Source organism: Eschscholzia californica, unplaced genomic scaffold, assembly GCF_041429995.1.
Source record: "Eschscholzia californica isolate CP2 unplaced genomic scaffold, dmEscCali1.0.p SCAF_4, whole genome shotgun sequence".
Taxonomy (NCBI): Eukaryota; Viridiplantae; Streptophyta; class Magnoliopsida; order Ranunculales; family Papaveraceae; genus Eschscholzia; species Eschscholzia californica.
The window spans coordinates 25,599,467-25,620,391 of NW_028238461.1; the positions used below are offsets into that span (position 1 = coordinate 25,599,467).

General features: G+C 37.6%; 1 protein-coding gene and 1 pseudogene across 2 annotated transcripts; both read left to right on the top strand.

Annotated features, from left to right (window-relative positions):
• Positions 1 to 321: 321 nt before the first annotated feature.
• On the top strand, positions 322 to 5,084 carry LOC147543858 (uncharacterized). Its single transcript, XM_086635526.1, has 2 exons — positions 322 to 1,351; positions 4,963 to 5,084. The coding sequence occupies exons 1-2, from the start codon at positions 322 to 324 to the stop codon at positions 5,082 to 5,084; spliced, it is 1,152 nt and encodes a 383-aa protein (XP_086491652.1).
• Positions 5,085 to 15,043: 9,959 nt separating this feature from the next.
• On the top strand, positions 15,044 to 19,499 carry LOC147543859 (bidirectional sugar transporter SWEET14-like; annotated as a pseudogene). Its single transcript, XR_015223418.1, has 6 exons — positions 15,044 to 15,106; positions 16,630 to 16,666; positions 16,956 to 17,166; positions 17,886 to 18,046; positions 18,170 to 18,289; positions 19,120 to 19,499. The product of XR_015223418.1 is annotated as a bidirectional sugar transporter SWEET14-like (transcript).
• The last annotated feature ends 1,426 nt before the right edge of the window (positions 19,500 to 20,925 follow it).

Consider the following 20,925-nt stretch of genomic DNA (forward strand, 5'->3'; position numbering starts at 1 on the left):
GCCATGGCTAAAAGAATAGAAGCCCTAGAGCTTGGTCAGCCTAAAGCATTCAGGGAGGATCCCACTCAGGTCATGAGTGTTGGAAATGAATCCACCTCTTATCCGTGCTCCGTCTGTGGAGACCCTTCTCATATAGGGAACAAATGTACCCTATTTCTTAGTTCTGCTGAAAAAGAACAAGCTTATGTTCTTTACCAAAACTCTAGGCAAGACAATCATCAAAAGTATGACCCTTATTTTAACACATATAATCCAAGTTGGAGAAATCATCCCAATTTCTCCTGGTCCAAGGGTCAAAATCAGGGACAGCCTAGTAGTTCGATGAACCCTCCTGGGTTTAATGCTCCCAGGAATCCATATGGTCAACCTAGTACCCAATACCCTTCTCAAGAAAATGACTCCTTGAAGGAAACCCTAAATCAACTAGCTAAGACACAAATTAAGTTTATGCAAATGACCAGCCAGTCTATAACTCGTTTGGAAACCAAGCTAGAAGCCCTAAGCCAGAGAGAAAAAGGTGATTTTCCTAGTCAAACGGAGCAAAACCCAAAAGGTACTTTAGGTAAACAACAAATGGGTCAAGCCAATGCAGTAACCACCCTTAGAAGTGGTAGGGTAGTTGATAATAAGGTAGGAGTTCCCGAAGATAGTGAAAGAGATCATGAACCCTCTTCTATGCCAACCAGAGTCTCTAGTGATGAGCCCGAGAAGGCTCCTGAGTCTGAGGAACCGCCTGTAGTTACTGAGCCTTACATTCCTATAGCTCCATATCCTCAACGTTTAGTAGAGCGAAAGAAGAAGTCTCAGTTCGACGAGATAATGGAAATATTTAAACAAGTCAATATTAACATTCCATTACTAGATGCAATTAAACAGATCCCAGCTTACGCTAAGTTCCTTAAGGACCTATGTACTAGAAAGCGTAAGATGAATGTGCATAAAAAGGTCTTTTTGACTCAACAAGTGAGTTCTATTATCCAACAAAACCTCCCACCTAAGTACAAAGATCCAGGAAGCCCTACATTACCTTGCACTATAGGGAACCATAAGATTGAACGAGCTCTGTTAGATTTAGGTGCCAGTGTCAATCTTCTTCCTTACTCGGTGTACTTACAATTAAGTTTGGGAGAAATAAAACCCACTTCTGTAGTCCTTCAATTGGCAGATCGGTCTGTAAGACGACCACGTGGCATAGTAGAGGATGTTTTGATAAAAGTTGGCGAGTTTATCTTTCCTGTAGATTTCATCATCTTAGATACTGAACCCATTCATGATACCAAGAGTCAAATCCCTGTCATTTTGGGTCGACCATTTTTAGCTACATCAGATGTTGTCATATACTGTAGAAGTGGTCTTTTGAGATTGTCATTTGGAAATATGACGGTGGAGATGAATATTTTTAATATGGGACTTCACCCTGATGACATAGATGAGTTCAGTGGGTTGAACTTGGTAGAATTATTAGTTCAAGATGCATTACCAACAACTCAGTTGAGAGATCCTTTAAAAACTCTATTGACACTTTTATGCTTAGATGAGGAGGGTAGTATAAATGAGATAGATAACACGTCAGACTCTACCTCCTTGTTGGTATCTGAGCCGATTACTTTGCCAACCTTAGAGTCACCACTTCCATCGTATGAGTCAAATGCTCTACCACTGAACTATGGACCCACCATAAAAGATGATGATGAATCTTGGCTGCTCAATCTACTAAATGAGAATGATGACTCGCTTGATTTAGTCAAGGACCTGGAGTTCTTTAAGGACACTAATGACATCATCATTAAACAAATTATAGAGGGTTTATCTGAACCAACTTTGGTAGAGTTTGAGTCTGGTAACCGAGTGATTCCTTTGGAAGAACTCCGTGTACCTGTTTTAGAAACCTCTTGTTTAACTCTGGGTATCTTTGATAGTCCTCTAGATCCTCTTGTGTCGTATCCCTCGGGAGCATGTTTAACAGATTGTGCAATACCTCACTTGGTTTCTCCTCCCTACCTAGATCCTTTCTACCAGGACTATACTCTTTCTAGTCCATGGCCAAACTTAACGACTTTATTGTCGTCTAAGTTTGGGGATTCTTACCTGATCACGATAGTCTCACGGGTACCACAACATATTTACACAAATGTGAGACTATCCTTCACTAAACACTTCGTGTCTTGGGTAGATCCACAGATGTTTCGCCTATTGGTTTATGGAGCTGTTCTTAAGGTTTGTTGAATCATCTGTTTCGTCTGGCTGAAGACGTTAAACTTAGCGCTTTCTGGGAGGCAACCCATGCATAGGACTTCTGAATCTGGTAACATCTTTCCCTATTCCTGTTATTTTGCATAGTCTTCAGAACATCTTTCCCTAGTCCTAATATCAAAAATTCAAAAGGGTTCAAAATTTTTAATTTTTGGATTAGAAACGTGAGTCTAGTTGTTTTTGCGTGTTAGTAGTTATAGAGTCTAGTTGGTTGTATGCTTTTGCTAAAGGTTTTTCCACGAATTTTGAGTCTTGAAGTTGTCTGTGCACTAGCCATGTGAGTGTTAGATAGGTGAAGAGTTGACTTTTCTGAGAGAACTTAATTGATCATTAGTGGAGACTTAACCCATGTAAGATTCTGAGCCTTTCTTTTGTTTTGAGTGATCTCTTCTGAGCTAATTCTGAGTAGAATGAAGAGCTACTCAACCTCGCAATATTCATTAGAACTCAGTTGATCTCTTGAGTTCAAATTTTACAACCACTAGAGATGTCATCAGGAAGCAAACTTTACTCTTGTAGTATGAGAAACTTGAAAACAGTGTCAACTATAGGAAGATAGGAACTTCATCATTTAGAACCCTGAGAATGAGGCATGAAGCAAAGTGAATAGAATTTTACCCAAGGAAAGAATAACGTGAAGAAAGTATGTTATGTATTTTGAGTTTTATTACCAGAATCAGTAAAAAAAAAAAAAAAAAAAAAAAAAAAAAAAAAAAAAAAAAAAGAAAAAAAAAGAAAAAGAAAAATGAACAAAAAAAAATGATGAAAGAAAAAAAAGTGTTTGTGTAGTTTTGTTTGAGTGTTTATTCCCTGAAGTAGTTCTTGAAGATTTGAAGACGTCGAGTTCTCAGGAGTTCTACTCACATCCTCATTAGTGTCTATCGACTTTTAGGAAGCATTGTTAGATAGTAGATCAGGTGAGAAGAGTTGGTTAGCTTCCCCATTCCATATTAGTGGTTGTTTCCTTCTTTGAGATCAGTCGTCCACAAAAATTATAGTCCGTCTTTTTCATGTGTTGAGTTTTCCTTGATATTCATACTAACACATTGAGTGAACCATTCTTGAGTGACTTTAATTTTTGAGTGTATGACCGTGAGGCAGTAGTCGAGGCGAAATGTATCGAGACGGTAATCAAGGTCTTGTCTTTTCAGAACCGAAATGATACTCATATTGGCTGGTCACGTGCACTTTAGGTCTTGATTACTAGTGAAGGGATTTTTAGCGTTTGTATGGTTTGGCCGCCTGGATTTCATTTCTATTAACTTTCGAAAATTTCTATCGTCTTAACGTTTTTAGTCCATGTCATATTTAGACCCTTCTGGATTTTTGATATTTTTGAATTTTGTGGGTATATTCACTGCAAACCCTCACGAGACTCAACTCGTCCTCTAGGGTAACCTAGAGGTTTAACGGCTTGTTGCACGTGCTAAGTGCAATCGTGATCCCTACGAAAGTGGTGGATTAGATATAGTTTCATTTTTCTGTTTTGCTCGGGGACTAGCAAAATGTAAGTTTGGGGATGTTTGATGAGTTCGCTAAAACTCATTTATTTATCATCAATGTACATTCGTTAGTCTTTAATTTTGATGAAACTAATCAATTTAATTAGTTTTTCAGGAATAACACAAAAATGTCAAGAAGCCAATAGAAATGGGAAGTTGATGTATACTTTGGTACCAAAAATAGTTCATTCCGTGCAACTAAAGTTAGTTTTGAGGTTGTTGTGCAACAAAGACATTTGATGGGGGGTGTTACGCATGAGTGATCATTTTGCATGGACGTAATGGAGAAGTATCCACCATTCCACATATTGATGCTGTACTATTAATTTGGCAATTCAAGTTGGGCACTGCACACGTGATGGCCACTTTTTTTTTTTTTTTTTTTTTTGTTGAAACGGAATATTTATAGAACCTTAAGCGTTATTACACTGTCGTAGCTTATTTTTACAATACAAATTAACTAAACAGGCGGGGACATTCTTCCATGTTTTGCTCTGATTCTTCTTTCTAGCCCATTTTGCGAGTTTATCTGCTAAACTATTTGAATTCCTGCTTGCATACTGGAAGGAGATTGCTTCAAACCTGTATTTCATTTGATGGATTTTGCTAATATGCACCTTTGTTTGCCAACTAATTTCAATCTGATCATTCCGAAGGTGGTTAATAATGTTCAAATTATCACTTTCTATGATAATTTTATTGTAACCGTTATTAAAAGCCCAGATAAGACCTGACAGAATTGCTAGAGCTTCGCTTTCCTCACTATTCCTGCACCTGCAAGTGTTAGTTTGAGCTGCAATAAAGATAGATTTATCATTGTGAATAATTAGGCTTAATCCGACTACTGAAATGTTATCAATAAAGGAGGCATCAACATTTATTTTCAAGAAGGATGATGGAGGAGGTGTCCAGAAATTTCTATCTTTGTGTTTTGTGGTTGTAATTTTTCTATTGGGGTTAGGGAAGGTGTGGATCAATTTGATGATAGTGTTCACATTTGTGATTTCGTATTGGAAGCAGTGGTCGCATCTGATTTTCCAAAGTATCCAGAGTATGGTAGCAATGTGAATGTTACCTGTTGTATAAATCTGGTGCGGAGTATTATAATGTGGCCACTTTATTATAAGGTTAGGAAATGATGTGTGGGACCCGTCCTTTTAACCAAATCAAAAAGGTGAATTATAATGTGGGTTTTGGTTGTTTTAAGAATGGGTCCCACAAGGGCTTTGTATACTTATCACTTTAGAGTTGATAAACTCAAATCCACCCGGTAATGCAATTCAAAGTAGTCAACAGGGGGCTTTTGAGGTTTACAAAGACTACGGTTAAGATAGAGGGAAAGATTTTACCGGTTTGAAGGGAGCTATGTGGGTATTAATACCAATCGATTTATGGTCAAAAGGGGAGGAAATTTTGGGCAGTAAACAGAGAAGAAGGGGGAGAATTTTTTAGGAAGTTTTGAGAGAGCAATTAATATTGAAGAGAACTAGGAGGCAGAGAAGAAAAGAAGGCATTTAGGTACGATAAGATTTGATGAGAAGATAAGAAGTGCAAATCTCTTGGGTGAACTAGGCAAATAGTTGGATTAGATCTAGTTTCATAAGTCCAAAAGGTTCGGGATGAGTCCGGACAAAGATAGAAAGACCCTGGCCCGAAAAAAGGTCAGGCCAAAAAGGAGATGAGCCAGCCATGTTATGGCCGACCATATGGAGTGGGCGGCCAGGCCCAACCAACTAAAAAGGTTGTCCTGGCCGGCCACACTAAGGAGTCCCAGATGGGACAGAAACCCCATTGGGATTTAGTTCGTGGGAAAGCGATCAAGGTAATTTTCTTCCCGATTCTAGTTCATCTTTAGTTCTTGCATGTGATGCTGGGAACTACCATTAGACGTATTAGAGGTCTGAGATTCCGCTTTAAACACTAGGTGACACCAAAACCCAACAGGTTAAAGCTTAGTTTGAATAAGATTTAGACTTAATCAAATAAATTTTGAAAGGGTTTCAATAGGTTAAAGCTCTAAAATTACATTTTCTAAAAATAGTTTTCAAAAGAGAATATTGAAGTATTAACAAACTTTTGAAAAAGTTCGGGCCAGACACGCTTGTCTCGGACTAGGATTTTGAGATGCACACAGAAACCCTCATTAACTAGACGCGTCTGGAATGTTCTAAGACCTCTCGGAATTGATGTCCCAAATGCCCAAGGACTGGCCATGGGCCAGATGCATCTAGAAAGACACAAGGCGTCTCGGACATGATGTCCGAGGCGGCCTAGGATTCAGTCCTAGGGCCAGAGGCGTCTAGGACGCGTCTTAGCCTAACGGTAAAACATGCTGGCCTTAGGTCAAGGCATGCTCGGCCTAGGCCAAAACATGTCTTGGCCCGACCCCGTACCAAGTAGTGGGTCTAGGCCGAGAGTGTCTCGGGCCTTTATCGGACCTTGTCCTGGGCCATTTTGAATTTGGACTAGGATTACGGACTGAGATCGAAATTGACCTGAGCCGTCTGAAGGCCCAAAAGACTTTTCCTAAAGATGATTTGAGAAATCATTAAGGTTAAAATTGAGACGCGCCATTAGTCCAAGTTTTACGAAAATAGACTTAAGGTCGTTTGGCATATAGATGTCAATATTTTCTCTCGAATAACTATATAGACCATAGCAAACCTAGATTCCACCCTTAGAGATGAATCTAAAACTAGATTACGTACTTTATAATATATTGAATGTCATATTGTTGTGTATGTGTGGATGTAAATGTCGAAACTAGTATGACCTTAGAAGATTGTTTTTCATTCTTGTTTTAAGCACAAATGTTTAGTTATGGACTTAAACATAGACTGATATAGGATCTCATTCATAGTCTCTTGGTATGAATCCACGATCTTAATCTTCTTCGTCTAGTTTTGGGAAACACCAATGCTTCCGTCCTTCTCAGTTTTTTTTTCTTGAAAAACTAATTTCCGTCCAATGGTTTTCCTCCATTGTCCAATTATCAAGTTTCCATTCTTGACGAGAAAGGATTCCATAAGATATTGACTCCTAGCCAATTATCGAGTTAGTTTCCGTCTCTACGCAGGTCTATATCCTTTATGTTTTATTAGTAAGATTTCAATCTTTTAATTTTGGAGATAAATTTTAAAGACCTTTAGGGCTTTAGAACAACAATTCGGAATACTCTCAACTCCTTGAGGTATTCATGTTTTGAGCAACTTTCAACTTCTTGATAGTTCTCTGACGAATCTCCATTCATCTTAATGAGGTAGGTATTTAGACCTTTTCCTCCTATTATTTTCTTTAACAGTTTTGTTGCTCTTGGTCGAAGAAGCATTCGAGTCTTTCTCCTACTTATCTTACTAATTATCCTTTCGGAACTAGTTATTAGGAGGATACCATCATGAACAACAAACACTTTGTTCTCTTGATTGGTTGTGAAGCCCAAATTTCTTCCAAAAGAAATTGCGTCAGCTTTTGCTAATTTATGCCTTGTAATCATCTTACAAGGCTCTTTTAGTTTTTAGACAGATTTCGGCTATGTGTGGGAAGTTGTGTCTAGACATAGTGTTTATCGGAGGACATAGTTTGATTTGTTCTCTTCAATTTTATCCTTTTGCACTCCAACTTGGATAGGTTAGAAGCGACGATCAACTTCTGTTTTTGACTCAAGACCTTCTATCTTGTCCATTCGATTCTTTGTTTTTCAAGCTTTCTTGGTTATGTTTGGAAACACTTTCCTATCCCTTTGTCATTGAGATGATCCCGTTGTACGATTCACATCCTTATGTGTCTCTTTTACAGGTATAACCAAGTATAGAATCTTTTGGTATATGTTAGTTAATTTAGCACTTTTAAGACATCTCAATTAATGACTGAACTCTTTTTTTTTATTCTCCATAATACTTAGTACAAAGATGATGTCTAACTAGAAAAACAAATTAATCTAGACTAGTGCCTAAAGAAGATTCAGATCCCTTTCAGCATCCTTAGCAGTCTTGGCTTCTGCTCCCTCTTGGATCTCTTCTCCTTTAGTCAAATACTTAGTTCCCAATTGCTCCTATACATTCACAATAATAGGGCATTAGGTATTTCATACCAAGTTGGGAAATTTTTAGTATTTGATAAATTAATTCCCAATACCTGAAGTGGAAGCTACTATCCCATTCTTCGTGTCCTCCAAGAACTTAAGGCAGTTTCTTTTCCAATGACCCTTGCCATCGCAATAGAAATATCTAACATCAGAAAGGGAAACTTTGTTCTTCCATTTAGCATCCTTGCCTTTTCCTTCGAACGTTTTGTCTTCTTCCTTTTGTTCTTTTGACCCACAAGAAATTCATTCTTTGGCTCCACTTTTGCCATAAATACCTCGGGTGCCTGAAGCATTAATTGCATGAAGCTCCTCTAACGACTTGATCCATCCATTCATACCGTAGTACATCCGGAATAGATTGAACCCTTTATGAAGTGAATGAAGGATGATGTCATTAGTCTCACTTAGGCTAAGTGGAGACCCCAACCTTTCTAGTTTTGCAAAGAGTCCAATCATTCGCGAAACATGAGGGCCTATTAGTTTTCCTTCCTCAAGGCGCAGATCCAATAATTTCCCGGTGGTTTCAAACCGTTCTATTCTCGACGTCTTCGGGGATAAATCCTTAGCTCGTCCACACATGGTTTGGACTTCTATGTTAGAGGGTTTCTCATGAAGAGTTACCTCCATGGCTGTCTGCATCCAGAAATTTATTGATTCCCTCTTTTGATCATCCTTTTGATGTTCTTCATCTTTAGCAGTCGAAATAGCATCCAATTCTGAAATTGGATAGTCTTAGACATCTAGCTCGTTTTTAAATTCGTCATCCAATATATGAAGTATCTCTCGATTCCTTCCTTCATGGATAGATTTATTCAGCTCTTCCCTTACCAATGATTCAAGGTTGAACTAGTCATCTTGCGACATCTTAAACTACATGAAAGAATTGCAAAGTTTTAAAACTCGTTGTCGTTTTGGGAAGGTTCAACTTCCCACATTATTCAATAAAATCGTCCATAATTGAATAACGTGATTCCACGATCCTAGTAATACAGAGTCAAGCGGACCAGGGCCCTGCCCTCAACTCCGTCTGCCTAGGTGAGCGAACTACTTCACTGATCTTACACTTATGACTCTTGGTTGATAGATTGCATATATGAATGGCTAATCTATCTTTTGTCCTCGAGTATCTAAAACTCTTTTGTTGATCTCGTTGAGAAAAACCATTTTGACGTGTAGACCCCTTCTTTGAGTCTACCCGCATTGTCCCAAGATAGAGAATGGCACTCTGCGAAGACCGACTCACCATCCACAATCAAGGGCGCAAAGGGTGTCTTAGTCTGGGTAAGCATTTTCTCAAAATTACTTTTAGGGACATTTTACGCTATGTCTGGTATGCGTTATAGTGAACTATTTAGCTTAACTAACATCCACAACATAAAGCGTAAATAAATGAGTAAATGCGCGCGAGAGAGTAAATCAAGCACATAAGGATCCTAGTTTGGCCCCTAGTCCTAAAAGATCTAATCTTCTTAGGATTTCTTCTTTTTTCGGCTTTTGGTTCGCCAAGATCACCATCTTTGAACCTCCATTGATTTCTCCCACTCGAATTAGGATCTCCATCCTTGAGTTTCTTCAATTTACTCATAGACCCCAAACGTTAATTACAAGACTCAAATGATACGCAGATCGTATAAACTTGAAATTAAAATTATTACAAATTGCACCCATCCGTCCTTAAAACAAGAATGAAAGCGAAATTCTCTATGGCCATACTAGATCCTGCATTCATATCACATGCATTCATATCATAATCAAGGCTAACAATTATATATGCATGATAATCCGGGAGATACTTCTGTCGACATCTATATGTCACATTACGGACCTTAGGTCTAAATTCGAAGAATTCGACTAATTGTGCGTTCCGGTTTTATCTTTTATGATTTCTAAAGTAAATATCAAGAAAAACTCCGTTTGGGCTTTTAAAGAGCCTGGGTCAATTTCGGAAAAATATGGTTTGACTCTTAATGATTTCCCACATCAATTTTAAGAAAAACCCGTTTCGGGCCTTCGGGTGGCCCAAAACAATTTCGGTAATATTTGGGTGGACCGGGAGAAAGGTTCAGACTTTCGTCGGAAAAACTCCAATTCGGGTCAAGACCCGTAAAACTTCGTCCCGTGGACCTAAGTCAAATTCGGAATTGCCCGGGACAACCATGGGTCAAGGCCCAAGACCCAGAGGTCAAGACCCAATATGGTGGTCTGGCCCAAAAGAGACTCGGGTGGTGCTTAGGTCCGCCCATGTTTGGTTCGGCTCAAGGCCGAGTGCATTGGGTCATGCCCAGCCCGTTCTGGTCGAGACCAGATGCGTCTAGACGCATCTCGGTCTCGATCAAGGCATATGACGCGTCCTGGCCCTAGGGCCAAGACGTTAGCCTAGCCCCAGACGCGTCTGACATAAGGTCGGGCCTTCCAGGACGTCTCGGGCCTAGGCCGTCCCAGACGCATCTATGGCCGAAGCCTCTAGGCCATCTCGGTCCTAGGCCGAGATGACTAAAGCACCCATACGCATCCTTATGCGTCTGGTGGAAGCTACCTGGTGTCTCGGACCGAGTCCAAGACACACCCGGGTTACCTAGAGCACCGAGACGCGTCCTAGACGCGTTTGTCAGTTGCTCTGGACGCGTGTTTACTGTCTCTGATCAAGTCTAAGACGGTCTCGATTGAACTGGTCGCGTCCCAGATGCGACCACGAACCGCGTATTTTTTTTTTTTTAAAGTTGCTCCTCCATGCAACTTCCAATATTTTTTTTTCTTTTGCTTTAAAGTTGTTGTCCCCATGTATTTAGAAACTTCCCAAAACCTTGTTTTCAACAATTTCTAAAATTCAATGAAGAACAATCTTTTGAAAACACTTTTCAATACCGAAATCAATCAAAATCGAATCTTTTGAAACTCTTTTCAATCATCAACTTTGAAAATCAATTTGAAAATTTTTGAATCACATTCTAAATCATCAAATTGAAGTCTAAAACACTTTTAGACATAGCTATCCATCGAACCAATCATGGATTAGTCTGAAACTTAGCAAAAATTAGCTATTTGGAAGAGGCTCTGACGCCACTGTTGGGCTGTGGTGTCACCTAGTGTTCTAAGCGGAACCTCAGACATCTCATGTCTAACACTAGTATGGTCCCAAGTTCATCATGCATAAGCTAATAATTAACTAAGAGTTTAGGATTACCTTAATCGCTAGTTTTCCCTTGAACCTTTCCAATCGAATGCGAAGACCAAGAGCTCCACGTGTTGCTCCTCTACTCAAGACACTGAATAATCTACTTGATCTTCCACCTTGTAGCTATCTAGAACTCCAATGGTGGTTTGATATGAAGAACACCTTCTTCTTTGTTAACTAGTTAGATTGCTTGGGAATTAGCTCTCTTTCTCTTCTCTACTTGATGTGGTAGAGTAAGAAAGCTTAATGGGAATTTTCACACCTTATTCAAGTCTCGAAGAGACCTTATATAGAGTTCTAAATTAGAGTCCAAAGCTAATTAGATTCCTAAAAAGTCCCTTTTGAATAAGATTAAGAAAATAGTCGAAAATAGAAATTAGTTTATATTTTCTCTATTCCTTTAGATGCAGCCACCCAACCCATTCCCAATTGGGCAGATTTCTACGGCCCCATTAGGAGAACCGGCCAGCCAAGGCCGGCCCTAATCCGGGCCCTAAAACATCACTTTTAAGCCCCGTCCCAAAATCCCTTTTTTCGGGCCTTTTGTGCTATCTTTTCCTAAAATTCTTTTCAGCCTATGAGACATGTTTATGGGAATCTCCCATGATTATATGTCTCATCCCACTAGTTATATCATCCAATCAAATAGACATTCTTATGTGTAACCCGATCGAGGATCCGGTCGAAGTTAGCCGCGAATTACTTCGTAATTCGACGATCGTAGTTGTTTCTAGCTAAACACTACCGCCCCTAAATCAACCGGACTTGATGATCTTCTTCATCAATTGTCCTATCTGACAAATTGCTCGCATTGCATCTTTGGTCGAAGGACATCTCCTTCAGATATGTACTAAACAAATACTATCTTCTAAATGACCAAACAGACGTAGTCATCATCGAAGTTGATGATGTACCACTGCATCATCTCGGTCGTGCATCGCCACAACTGTCCAAACTTACGTAAGCATATAAAGTTTTCCCCAAAAATATATCGAATTAAGGTAATCTTCCTCACTCTTGGGCATTGAATTATTTTTTAATACTACAAAAATATGCCACTGACTTGGGCGTCGGAATATCTCTCCTTTTTTTCACGCTCTTCTTTTATCTGAGATCCACTAGAGGAAAAAAGAAGATTTACCAGTGATAACTGATTACCAGGAAGATATCTTGAATATAACTTTCAGACATCACTCGAATGTCAAGCTACACCTTGTAACACAGCAATACCGCTTGCAGATATTGATCACGCTCACAATCCCACAACTGTATCACTTCAAGACCAGCGATCTACATAACTGCTCTTGAGTCTTAGAGTTATCTCAACTTAGATAGAGGAGGACATAATTTATAAGATAATATTTTATCTGAGCCAACTACGAGTCGTAACGCCTAGAACGGTAGGTCTGACACACTTGGCTAAGCACACTGACAACCACGACCGCCTAGCATGTAAACTTTGTGGAATCAGGAAAATCTGTCTGACCTCCTAAGCACGAGGTCAACCGACCTCCAAATCTCACAAGCATAAAGCCTACTTATGCACTGAGTTATCCAATGCCCCCCCCCCCCCCCATGTAGCTCACACGTTCAGTGCAACAATGGTTAAAGATCTAACCAACCTTGATCCAACAACGTAGAGATCCCCCTACATATAACGCCCGTCGAAAGGCTGGCATATGCAAATCACCAAGTTTCATACCGCAATCTTATATTCAGATCCATCCGAGCACACCCAGCTTCGCGAATTCGACCATTTCGTAGCCGATCTAAAGGACGACTGACGGTCAGACTTCCTCGACTTTCCACGTATCCCTTAATAGTCTTACCTTAGTCCCTAATGATACCAATCATTAATATGATTGAGGTATTTAAAACCCGTGATTCTTGCACGAACATTCCATTGTAACGCCTCTGTGATCGGCTTTGTGCCGTTAAAAACTCTTAATCCCTATATAATAGGAACAACTCAACAATGAAAGGGAAGGAACAATCAATCGATTCCAAACTAACATTCTTCTATCTCGAAATATACTGCAACTTAAGTTTTCCTCCAGGTGATTGCGCAGTCACATTTTATCCTTGGATATTTGGATTACTCTTATCTTCACCTTGACGAGGAACCGTTGAGAACATGTGATCACCACTAATGCCTCTCTGCTAAATGCATTATACTTCTTACAAGCTTACAACATTAGAACCACCTCGTACAGCCGAGTCTCGATCCCTCCACGACCCAAATCAAACTTTAACGGCGGCGGCATCTTCCTTAAGTCTAGTTGTTTTGCTTATTCCCTATTTACAGTCGTTATTTTAACCGTCGCAGTTGTTTTGGTCAGCACCACCCCAGTTTCATAGAGCTTCACGATCTCTCTTATATTTCTTCATTGACAGATCCCTTTGCTGACGTCGTCGATGCCTGCAAATACCAGATTCGACCAGAGAATTTCGATTGTATGTCGATCCGACTCGTCAGCCTTTGCCCATCGATCTTTTGACCATAGACGCTTTCTATCGTCTACTGGTAGCTATTCACAACCCCATTTACAATATCAAAGAGCAAACAACAAAGATAAAATAATGGCGCGCAATGTCTATAATAAAGAAGGGAAAATGAATTGGTGGTACTACGTGCACGATAATACACTAAATGCACTTATAATATCTGCAAACCCAAATCATTAAATTAGGAAATTCTTATCGGACTAGAAAATACATGAACAATTTTGGATAATGTGCTAACAATCGAATCAGTTCTCACATGGATAATTTACCATAACTGTCGAAAGTGTCTTGAATATGGATTGATATCTAACCCGGCTTACAACCCGCCAACCAGCTAGCAGAGCTGATTATTAAGACAGGGTTGGTACGCGAAGGAGGGCTCTGAGGCAGAGCAGGACTCCTAGATAGAGCTGGAATGCGGAGCAGAGCTTATGTCGGTTATATAAACTAACACTAACACCCTAGGAGAGGCGGTGGGATTAGGCTTTTAGTGGCTATATAAACTAACACCCTAGGAGATATTTGTATCGAATTCTCACGAATCTCTTCTGTAACTTGTTTGCTTATCATAGTGGAAATCATCGCGCTGTTGTCGCCGTGGTGTAGGTGTCACCAACCGAACCACGTAAATCTCTTGTGTTTTGTATGATTGTACTTTACTTCCTATTGCTTTTCTTGGATTACTTGATTGCAGTCGTAACAAACTCCTTTTGCCATAACAATAACCTTACGGGGCAAACATTATTGTAACCGCAACAAGTTAATAAGAAGAGAAAAATTGTTCAACAGAGATACTATGCTTGGCCCATCTCCGGCGTGAATCTCGGCGTCATTTTTCAAAAATTGTTTACATAATTGATGAAAAAAAATGGGTATAAGACCATCCCAACTCATTACCTTGGACACACATGATCCAGCTTCCATTTTACTTAGAGCAGATTCTTTTTGCTTTGATTATTCTAAAGTGAAGTTAGAAAGACGGGTAAATAGGTAATACTCCACATATTCACTCTTTAAGGTATTCAAGATAAACAAAAATAAATATATGAAGAAAAAAAAAACAAATCTTATATTGAGGCTTAATTTACAACTATAAATCTCTTCCACAACTAATGTGAAATTATTGTAACAATAAAGAATTGTTAGATATGTTTCTTTCTAAGATTTTTTTTTTTAATTGGAAAAGAAGACAAATAAAAAGAAGAAGAACAGATAGGTTTATCTTGTCCATATTAATTTGTTAGTGTTAGATTACACCAATAATGAATTTTGAGTGCGCATGCAAGTCCAAAATTATATCCATCTATCTCTCTATCTCTAATTCCTCTTTCTATAATCTATATAAGGGATCGACCCATCAACTAGTTTGAAATACAATTGAAACACTTAAGGAATCGATCTTTTAGTAGCAAACTAGCTATAAGGTTTGAGATGGAAATTTGCACCTTATTTTAATTAATTTCTCATTTGAAAACTATTTTTATTTTTTTATGTGTGTAATCAATTAACTTGTTATAGTTGAAGTTCAGATGACAATTGCCCCTGCTCATCCTCATCATCCATGGGCTTTTCCTGTTGGCATTTTAGGTATAATTTCTTCCTTCTTTTGCCAACCAAAAGGAAGGGCTCAAATTACTTAGAAATTTGAGGCATGTGCCTCTACGTTAGCTTATTTTAAGTGTTCATTTAAAAATTAAGGCGTTTGGTTGAAAAAATTACAGCTTAAAAACTCATTTTCTCTGAAAAGGTTACAACTTTGTAGTTTTTATATAATTGTTTTTCCAAAAAACTGGGTCGTAATAAAAACAAATATATTTCCCTCTCACTATTGATAAACGTTCACCACCATCACAATTACTTCACCACTTTCATCACAACTAGTTCACCACTTCTGCCGCAACTCCACCACCACTTCTGCCGTAACTCCAACTCCGTCGCAGCTCCACCACCACCATAACCACTTCACTACCATCACCACCAATCATCAACCACTTCACCACCACACTATACCAATTCAACCAACAACATTCCAACCCCATTATTGTAACTTCATCAACCACACTATACCGCCACCAACATCCCCGTTCATTCCTCCACCACAACTTAACCAGCATTAATCACTACCGCAATTGCCACAACTCTACTCACACCATTAATATTAAAATCATCCTCACCATTACAAACAAAATTCAAATCTCTCAAATTTTGATTTTTATATGTGTATATAGAAAGTTAATTTTGTGTTATCTTATAAAATTTTTTTAGTAATATAATAATATAACTGTATTATTTTAATAAACACGATATTAAAAAAAAGATCGCCAAACGCAACATCTTAGCTTTCAAGATATAACAACACTTCTCATATAGCGTACTAAACGAATCAAATACAATATATAAAAGCAATTTTATTTAAGGCCTAGAAAAACTCTGAAAATAACCTACAATTTGTAACATTTTATTTTACATCATTATTATTATTATTATTAAAAAAGATAGTTAATAAAAATATATATTCAGAGAGATGGTATATGAAGTTATCAAGATACTCAAACTTTGAGTGAAAGTTTAATAGACAAAAACATGTCTATGTTCTTTTTTCTCTATTTTTTTAGAAGTCAACATACTTTAAGGAGTATGTCTCTGTGTCTCGAACCTCTGACCTAGTGGCTGGAAATTAACTTGTTAACCGCTCTGACCAAAGGTTGTTGACAAAGAAAAAGAAAAAAACGTCTATGTTATCAACGAGATTGGCATGGATTGGTTTATTCAAACCTTTTCTCTCGAACAAAAAAAAATTTATTGGGCGCCCAGTTTTTCGTTTACAAAGAAGTAAAGATTATTTGTAAACATGGACATATATTTAAATACAAAGAGAGGTTGGTAGTCACCATCTTAAGTTTTATCGTCTATTGCTATTGTTTCAACACCTTAAGATTGTAAACTCGTTCGTTTGGATTTAACCCAAATATGGATACTACTTTATTTAGCGATATTATCAGTTTTAAGCTTATCATTCGAGCTAGGCGTACGTCATAATTTAACTTGAAGTAGATTATATTTTATCGAAATGTTCTTTCATACGGTTCTGTTGTATTCTTGGCATGCAGGAAATGCAGTATCTGTCATGGTGTACCTTGCACCCATGTAAGTATCCTAAATTTCTTAACGTCTGCATCTTTAAACTTTGATAGAAAATGACATCAAACAAAAGGCTTCCGTCACACAGTAATTTGTTCGATTGTTGACCTAAGTAGACAACTCAACAGTCCTCCTCCCAGTAAATAAATCTACCGACGAACAATATGTTTTGTCAGTATCGAGTCTGAAAATTATACATTTATCAATTTTTTTATCGATATGGACATCCATATATTGATTGGTCATCGATACAATCATTTTTTCATTATATGTTTTTTTGTTTCTGGAATTGCAGGCCAACATTTTATCGAGTATACAAGAAGAAATCGACCGGAGGATTTCAATCAATTCCATATGTGGTTGCCCTATTCAGTTCGATGCTTTGGATATACTACGCCCTTCTCAAATCGGATGCATTCCTTCTAATTACCATCAACTCATTTGGATGTCTCATTGAGACTTTATATCTCACTGTTTTCATTGTTTACGCGTCCAAGGAAGCAAGGGTACTCCAGAACTTTTTCATATAATAAGACTTATAATTAATCTTCCCCTTTCTTAAGAGAACTATAAAAAGATAAAAATAATAATAATAAAAATTTGTTAAGTAGTAAACTAAAATTATCAAGGAGCTCGCATCACATAACTCTATTGCTAGAAGAGTTCTATAAAGGAGCTCTTAAGTAGGTACTAGGACGAAAACAAATCAGGCGTATAGTTTTAGTTGTTTTGTGTACTTCTATTTTCATTTTTGATGTAGTTACGTGTTAGAGCAAGTATGTATATCCGATACGTGTTTTTTCAGTAAAAAAAAAACAAGTCCAAATTAGAGAATAAAGCTTATTTTGAGATCTAACATGGGAGAACTACAACTTTTTTTTTGAAATAAAGCTTTTATAAATAAAAGATCCAATATTCGGTTACAAGGACTAAAGTTATGCAAGTAAAATACACATAAATACAATTCACTAGACTCATATCTCTACAGAAAACAAAGATGACCTTTATTAGAAAAATTTATTTTTGTTTACTTCGGATGATAAGAGACAAATATTAATAGAAGTCGAGGAGAAGCAAGAAGCATTGCCCTTATGAATTTTTGTCCCTCGCCAAATACATTTTTTTTTTCTGAATAATTTCGTTTACTTATCTAAAATTATTTTAGAATAACAATTCTTTATAATATGATCAACACTAATGTTTCTCCTTTTTTTATTGGATGTAGATCCTGACAGTAAAGTTACTAGTGTCATTGAATTTTGGATTATTCGGATCGATCTTTCTTCTCAGCATGTTGTTAGCAAAGGTTCAACCCGAACCAAGATTGTTGGATGGGTTTGTGTTGGTATCTCCGCCTGTGTTTTCGCTGCACCTTTAAGCATTATAGTGAGAAACTAAATCAATACTTTCTATTGTTAATCATTTCTATTAACTTCTTAATCATCGAAAAGTTGTTTAATTACAAAGAATTAGTTGTTTAATTATAAAGAATTATTATCTTGCTTGCAGAGACTGGTAATAAGAACAAAGAGTGTAGAATTCATGCCCTTCTACTTGTCATTCTTCCTCACTTTGAGTGCAATTCTATGGTGCTCCTATGGCCTCCTACTGAATGACCTATACATTGCTGTAAGTAGTACCTTCCAATTACATGCCAAATTGGTTTAAGTGGAGCTGTGTGATTGAATTGACAACTCTTTACTAAAAAAAAGATGATTGTTTTTTTATATTATTTAGAAAGCATTGTTTTTCTTTACTTTATGAAAAATGGTTGTTTGCCCCACCATAATCCCACCCGGGTAATCCAGACATGATTTAGTGTGGAAAGATAAACTCGTTCTCTCTCTAAATCTTGTCCGATCACATACTCCAGTCAGGATTCAGACGGGGTTGTAGCCACCGCATTAAACAAAGTAATAAAAGAGGGATTCTCAAAAGACTAGCAATAACTCTATTAGTATAAACTCACCATAGACTACTTTGTCTTAGTTACCGATCTGCAACTTGATGATTACTTCTTACAACTGACTCAAATTTATATTTTTCTAGTTTCAATGACTTTTAACTATTCTATGAAATTAGATTATGTTTTCTATTAATACTAGAAGTCAATTACAAGATATCCTAAATACATGAAACACTAACTTGTAGATCTTCAAGTATCTTAGACTCATCTTGGTCCTCAGGTCTCGGCTGCTCGGCCCATGGTCAGGTTTTTTTTTTGGAAAATGATCCTCATCCCGGCACGAAACCCGGCCGAAAACCCGGCGGGGTGACGTGTCGGGATGTGTATCACGGTTGTTATTTTTGGGTAGATGCTCAACCAATTGAACATGGGTTGTTTGTCAATTAACCCACAATTTTAATATACTTAAAACAATCAAAGGATTTACTAGTATGAGTTTATATGGATCATAACCATATTCCTGAAATTAATTGTATTAATTGCTTAATGTTAGGTACCAAACGTACCAGGATTCTTGTTTGGAGTGGTTCAGATGTTACTGTACATAATATACAAAAACATAAAGAAGGCTAAAGGTGGTGAGAAGTTAGATCATTATACGAGTGGAAATACTTCAACATCAACCAATGGTGATGAACATGTAATTGGATGAGTTCAATTGGAAAAATCGATCTAAACTCGATTGATTTGCAACAAATAGTACTTGTTGATCAAAATATGCATCAACAAAACTGCACAGATGGAGAAAACCAAAAACAGGGAGAACCCTAGTTGAAGAGGTGATCACTCTAAGAATCTACAATTGATGCTTCCTTCAAGACCCCCTAAGTATCATAAGGATCCTCTCTCTCTCTCTCTCTCTCTCTCTCTCTCATCTCTCTCTCTCTCTCTCTCTCTCTCTCTCCGCATCTCTCTCTCTCTCTCTCTTCTCTCTCTCTCTCTCTCTCTCTCTCTCTCTCTCTTCTCTCTCTCTCTCTCTCTCTCTCTCTCTCTCTCTCTCTCTCTCTCTCTCTCTCTCTCTCTCTCTCTCTCTCTCTCTCTCTCTCTCTCTCTCTCTCTCTCTCTCTCTTCTCTCTCTCTCCTCTCTCTCTCTCTCCTCTCTCTCCTCTCTCTCTCTCCTCTCTCCTCTCTCTACTCTCTCTACTCTCTACTCTCTAACTCTCTACTCTCTACTCTCTACTCTCTACTCTCTACTCTCTACTCTCTACTCTCTACTCTCTACTCTCTACTCTCTACTCTACTCTAAGTATCAAAATGTGTATGAAGTATATGTGTGAGTGCTTGTAAATTGTAATGTCCATATCTAATTACCATCTCTTAACACATTTTGCCCTCAAATCAAACTCATGAAGAATGAGAGATTTTTTACGCATGAAGATTTCAAAGAATTAATGAGGGCTAATTTGGCAAAGAGGTCTAAAGGATGAGATCAATGTAAAAAAAATTCATGAAGAAATTAGGAGATTTTCAACAACTATAAAATCAATTAGTCACACCAATAGTTCTTTACCCGAAGTTTACAGTTGGAATTGGATGGACGAATTGATGACGATAAAAGTGAATATTGAATCTTTCTACGTAAGAAGCACAAGTTATGCAATTTCATCAAAGAGATGTAATTTCATGCACAATTTATCCGCATGAGAGCAAACCCCCTGGGACTCTCGAACGAGGGACTCCTATCTAATTTTTGGGAAACCCTGATTTTCAATTTGAATACGGGTTCCTCCGTGATTTCAATTCTATTTTCGACTTCAAAATTTTATTTTCAAAATTTGAAAAATTATATTTGGTCTAATTCTCGAGAGGGTGGGGGGTTTTAAATAAGTAAAGAAAAGAAACTTTAAAAAAAAGATTTAGACAAGAATTTAAATAAAAAAGTATTTACTTCTCTCATCAATTTGAGTACTTGCATGAGTTTACTTACCTGATCAATTGGAAATGTAGGCTTGTTTCAATATCTTTAGATAAAAGCACGCAAAACAACTAAAATATTTACAATCATTTTAGATTTCATATTCAGATCTACAAAACACAAACGACACTGAATACTGACAATTTTTCGCCAAAAAGTAGATTAAAAAAATCTAGATAAACGGCGACTCTGGCAAGCATTACTCGATATGTTAATCGTCAATCAAATTTGAGATGGTAAATTCATTGTGGAGACTTTCATGAAGGCAAAAAGAGATATAAACAGAGAAGGAAATGACATTAATAAAGTTATGATTTTAGCTGTAAACAACCCTTTGTTAAGTCATAAGAGGTATAGTCTTCCATTCTACAGGTCAAGGGTTCG

What these genes read in the sequence shown, in the direction of transcription:
- LOC147543858 (XM_086635526.1), top strand. Translation starts at nt 322, where the DNA reads ATGAACCCTCCTGGGTTTAATGCTCCCAGGAATCCATATGGTCAACCT. An exon ending in TGTCATATACTGTAGAAGTG is followed by an intron (nt 1,352 to 4,962) that starts GTCTTTTGAGAT and finishes GGTTGTTTTAAG; the next exon opens with AATGGGTCCCACAAGGGCTT.